Here is a 6000-nt window from a genome sequence, read left to right on the forward strand (position 1 = left end):
CTTTTTAGTCTAGTTGCACATACTGAATGGAAATATATAATCATACGATCTGCCTTCTGAAGTGTGAAAGGGTGTACTCATACCTATGAGACTTATTTCATATATGAAAACGTCCAGAAGCATACAGAATTCAGAGTCCTGGCTGCATAGATAGATTAAATGTTTACACAAAGCTAGCAAGTATTATCATTTTCTTGTAAAAGATGCTGTCACTTCTGCCACACCGCTCTTCAGTGATTGAACGGCCTGGGTGATGTGACATGGGATGAACAGGGTTCTGCTGCGATATCTTTCCTAGAGCTCTGTAATCAGACATACACCAAAGGGCAGCCATCATTCTGTGGCGTTTCTGACAAAGCAATAACCGGATTATTGTTAGCTCTAGGAATGTCATTGCTGAATCACATAGGCAGTGTGCTGAATACAAGAGGTAAGCTGAAAATGGAGTTACTCACGGGAGGAAGAGTAACTGAGCCAATGCTTATTGTGAAGTCTGGCTCTAATCCTTAATGGAAAATGACTTTAAAATGCTGAATTTGATTCTGTTATTGAATACAAGAGGTTTTAACAGTGAAGGATACCTGTAAGTTGACTTTTTAAATTGTAGATCACGCTAAAATAATGTTTTTAAATCAGTGCACTGTTTATTTGACAGTGTTGATAAGTACACATGGAAAATGCTCTATTAGCACAGAAACTAAAATTTTCTGTTTATACAGGCCAGATACATAGGGGGAGGGCCCACTGCTTTCAAGCTTCCCCACACAGCTCCATCAATCTACCTAAACTCTGACTTGAAAGGACCACTATCAACGGGGGTGAGAAATGCTGATTCAAATCCATTTCATTCCACCACAAGCCCCTTTGTAAAGAAAGTTTGTCTGTCATTTTTTTTAATAGAAGCATTTTCTGTTTGTTTTCTATTTTGTTTTTTCTTCTTTTAATGGCAAGAAGAATGACAGTAAATAATACATTCTCTATTTGAAGTAAAGGGTTCCTCTCTGCATACAAAATTTAATCTGTATCCATCATTGTAATGAGATCTAAAACTGCAAATGTCTTTGCAAAGGAGTGCAAAACCAGTAAGCAATGTGATGCTTTGCCATAGTATTATAAAGGTTTAGCATAGCATTCACAGTCATGTATCTTGGTATATTTGCAGTTTATATGTAATTACAGGCACTTAGTGAAGTTTATCAAACTGAAAGTTCCCAAATAAATGAAAACAAGTCCTTTTATTAGAGAGAAATTTCACACACACTAAAAAGAACAATTTCCTTTAATATTTGAAATTATTTTTGATTGTTCAACTTTCAATCAATTTTAATTATAAAATAGTTACTTTTAGAACATCAGATTTTGACTACAGTTTAGCATGTTTGCCAATACTGAAATTTAACATATTAAAAAGGGACATCAATATGACATTCATTTTCATGTGCCTCAGTATATATATCCATCTTTTGTGCCATTTGCATTCTTGCATGATTGTAATACGTTGTATTTGGAAGTTTAACAATTTGTATAGGGTATGGTATTTCTGATGGAGCACAAAACCATGGATGATGAAAGCTGGAATATATGTCCCTCTAACATTAGATAGACCCTACTATTATATATAATTTTAATAACTCCATAAGACACTATGTAAATGACAAGCATCTCTTTTCTGTTGTGATTATCACCCTTAATAATGATTATTAATGAAATAAAAGTCTTGTCAGTTGAAATAAAAGTAAATTTCTGATTTCCTCAATTTCTGATTATAATCATTACAACAAATGTAAAAACAGGAATAAGTGAGAGTTTACTCTCATAAATTACAGCAGTTGATTGCATATTTGTGTTCTTTTATTATAGAAGAGTAGCTTCTGTCTTTTTTTTAAATAAATGTGACTCGCCTTTTTCTGCCTCCAGGAAAGTGTGAAACACCAGGCAATCACTTGCCATGTGAAATAGAATAGGCAGCTTCTAACTAACTGAATAGCTGCTGTAGGTAGCCGGCCTAAGGAATATCTCAATCCTGGGCTCAGAAAATGTAATGATCAACAGGGAAAGGAAGACCTGAAATTCTAGACATCCTTCATTCCTTGTTATCCAGAGTGTGCTTAGGATACGTGCAAGTATTAAGGAATTAGTGAAGACATTTACATGATAAACCTTGGCTAGTGCTTTCTCCTTAGCATGGGTGATAGGAAAGTAAGTTTTCATCCATGTTATACATCTTTCTGTGCCGTCAGATTCAGGAGATTTCTTACATACTGAAGTGCTGTGCAGAATTAAAAATGGACTTGTCCTATACGAAAGTAGCACTCATTTTAGTAGATTGTTATATTATAGTCCAAACTACCAAATCTGTTGAGAAAATACTTCTCAATCTGTAACTACTATGATATATTAACACTTATGCTGGTTTATTATTAAAGTTTAATTTACATTACGAAAGTATTGAATTTTTGGTCAAATCATGTTGTATATTTGGGCCACAGAATTCGAAAACATGGTCAGCTATTGATGGGATGCTGATGTCTTAGAACAGGTAATATATGGAAACTGTTGGTTGCAGTTTTCTACTGTTAAACTTGTCACACGGTCTCACAGTGCACCTTCTCTATAAACCTCTTCATGCCTATTCTGAAATCTTCCAGTGTAATAAGGTGGACAAGTCAACTTCAGAGACATTGTTCAAGGTTTTCGTTTTAATTTTTGTCATTGTTTTTATGGGTTTAATTTCATAATATGCTGCATGTCATGCCATTGATTATTTTAATAGCATGTCTCATCATGAATTTAATTTTTAACTAAATAATTAACTCATTATCAAGTTCGCAGAAGTCCAGGTATCTATTAAATGTCCAATTATATTTTACGTGTACTTGTTGTTGCTTTAACAAAACCATTTCCATTTCCATAAGCATTTCTTTTGGTTTACTCCAACTGATCTAATGTGTGGTTAATTTCTCTGCAGCCAACGAATTACGCCAATCCAGTATATGCAAAGTTATACGTGGATGGACAAAACTGTCGAAACTCCTTAGCAAGTGTTGATGAAAGAAGAGAACTCCTTCCAAAGAAAATAGATATTGGGATAAGGGAGACTGTGGCATAATCTGCTGTTACCTTTTATACTCTGTATAAATGTATAAAATATAAGGATTACTTTTCTATGTACCAACAGTATTATAATTGTTTTGGCATCAGCATTACCTCTGTTTTCTGTTTGGTTGATTGTTTTCTGGGTTTTTCTTTTGCTGATGACTTTTGACTGACCATTTGTAAGGTATTTTTATGAAAAAGAAACTGCACTACGGTACAATTTACAACAATGCTGCTGAAATAACACACCTTTAAATTTGTTAAAATTGCAAACAACATATTCGTTTGTAGCGTGAAAATGAGCAATCTATTTTCTATGAACTTTTTTGGTTCTACTTAATCAATGGAGATGGTATCTGCACTTTTTCATTATGTAGTCTGGAAGCTGTAGTACAGTGTGTAATTTTCTTTATTTTAAATGGTGAAAGAATGATTGAATGGTCTACTTTCTTCTTTGTGCCCATTAGAATTTCTCTTCAGATCCTGATAAAGCTAGATAACTTTTCACAGACAAACATAACTTGCTTTTAAATTAGCTTTAGGTTGCCAAGAAGTAAACAAGGCGATAGAAATGAAACATCTAATGATCTGCATGAACACAATGATTATGTTTCAGAAATTCAGTGACTGTACATGATATACTAAACATATATACCATGTAAACAAGCTTTGTATTTATTAAAACCTTATAGAACATAGTAATGATATATCTTGGAAGCTGAAACCTTACTTGCTGTGGGACAAAGCATACGAACTCCAACAGTCCTGTAGGACAGTAGCCACCCTAGAGCACAAGAGGGCATTGCCTACACATGCATTATATGTTTATCCACTTAATCACATGCATACTTATGGATTAATAATTCCCCAACACATACCAAGCAGTAGGGAAAAAACCAAACCCCAAACCTTAAGCACACACAGATGATCACAGCATTCAGTTTTGACAATCACAAAAAAAGTCATACCCGTTATAAAGAATACAGAACACAGCAGTTTCTTTAAACTAAGATAAACTGAGCTATTGCTGAGATAAAACATAACCAAATTGCCTGCTAGCGAAACCTTACCTAAGCCCGAGTGGTCTGGGTTAAATATCAAGATCCAGTTATTGAAAGTGAAAAGCATCAGTATCAGTTTCCAGCACTTACTCTGACTTGGTCTGCTTTCTGTTGTTGCAAAGAGGAAGAATCTGACTCACCTTTTTTAATTTTGATGGAAATAAAGAATACAATTTATTTCAGGTTTGAACTGAATCAAAATATTTTATACATAACTTTAAAGGCACAAAAGACTTATTCACACACATACTGTGGAGGACTCTTCCTTCCTCTGCTAGACATGACTGACTTTTAGCTATCATAATATATTAACCTAACAGATTAAATATGTTTGTGGTTGCTCTTTATTCCCTTTGTACAAGCATTACAAAAATAACTGCTGTTTTATAAAAGATTTTTGTTGTACTATTGTGCATGCATACTACCTATTTCTAAACTTTGCCATATTGGGGCCTTTATAAAACTCTTGATTTCTGTAATACTAGTGCAATTTTGCTTGAACAATGTTATGCATATCATAAACTTTTTCAGGTTCTTGTTTAAGTACATTTTTTTAAATTGAACAGTATTTTTCATTTTGGTTATAATAGTCATTTTGCCTATGTTTCTACAATGAAGTGTTAAATACTTTATAAAAAAAATTGTTGACTGATTTATTTAAATGAAAATCTACATACTTAATTCAGTGTGTTGACTAATTTTTAAATTTAACTTACAAAATGGAAACTAAAGAAGAGCAAATCGAAGGGAAAAAACATTATTTTGTACAAATGGCTAAATTCCATTTCTTAATGACAATTTTTGCTTTTTATACAACTTCTATTTGAGTGTTTTTACAGCTCTGCACAGGTGTATAGCTGTATATTATGTCAATAGAATTTTTAAATTCTTTTATTTTCTATAAAAATACTGTATTAAATAGTTTCATACCATACAGCTATGATTCTACAGGTTCTGCCTTTATTCCGCTGACATCATCAGAGCTGGATTTGGCCCTCAGTTTTTGGATAATTGCGGTTATTATGGGGCGTAAGTAGTTGGTCTTTTCAGAAAGATTTCTGTTTATTTTCTGACAGAGAATTTCATGTCTTTAATACTCAGGTTGAACTAAATTTTAACTAGTGAGTGTACAAGTAACATGAGTTTGAAATCATGAACTCTTATATGGACCTGATGAAATTTAGTTATTATGATGTCTCATGTTTCCTTTCAGTGAGACATTTTTATTTACTTTACACTTGCTTAAGTGTAAATTAATTTTTAAAAAATTAAATATATTTCTTTTCTTAGAAATACGCAATTGATGTCAGTGGAGGTATTAGATATTGTATATTACTATAGGCATTTCGGTGGAGATACTGAGCTCTGCCACTGCCATGCCTTAAAGATCTTTAAATTACACATCAGTGTAATAATCCTCAATGGATTTTTTTTGTTTGTTCTTTACTTTACCAAGGTTCTCCATAGGAACTCTTTCTCACAATCCTTTAACAGCCCCAGAATCCCTAGACTCTGTAGCTGTGCAAAACACGCAAGGAGCTGGAGGGTGAAAGGTTGAGAGCCTGATCAGTAACCTATACGTGCATCCTCTTAAGTTCAGTAAAATGATTTGGGGCAGAAAATTCTATAAACTTTTACAAGGAACATTAAAAAATTTTAACATTCTACATTTCCACAACCTTCTTGCTGATATTAATGCCACAGATTCACATTTCTTTTAAGTGAACATAAGCTTAGAAGAAAAAAAAAAATGGATAAATATGCCTGTATCACTGATTAAAACATCTGTCTCTTCAGGGTATAGTTGCAAGGATTTTTGTGGTTGCTTTGCTGAAGATACTAA

The 6000-nt window shown here is 33.2% G+C and overlaps 1 protein-coding gene across 1 annotated transcript in view; it reads left to right on the forward strand.

Moving 5' to 3' along the window:
- The window catches only part of LRP1B (LDL receptor related protein 1B), a 579931-nt gene extending 575348 nt beyond the window's left edge, over positions 1-4583 (forward strand). The window contains exons 93-94 of the mRNA XM_086750558.1: positions 720-818; positions 2969-4583. Coding sequence (XP_086606684.1) covers positions 720-818; positions 2969-3109 — 240 coding nt within the window. The 3' untranslated portion in view covers positions 3110-4583. The remainder of the gene's footprint in view (positions 1-719; positions 819-2968) is intronic.
- The last annotated feature ends 1417 nt before the right edge of the window (positions 4584-6000 follow it).

Source organism: Chlamydotis macqueenii, chromosome 6, assembly GCF_036417535.1.
Source record: "Chlamydotis macqueenii isolate bChlMac1 chromosome 6, bChlMac1.mat, whole genome shotgun sequence".
Classification (NCBI taxonomy): Eukaryota; Metazoa; Chordata; class Aves; order Otidiformes; family Otididae; genus Chlamydotis; species Chlamydotis macqueenii.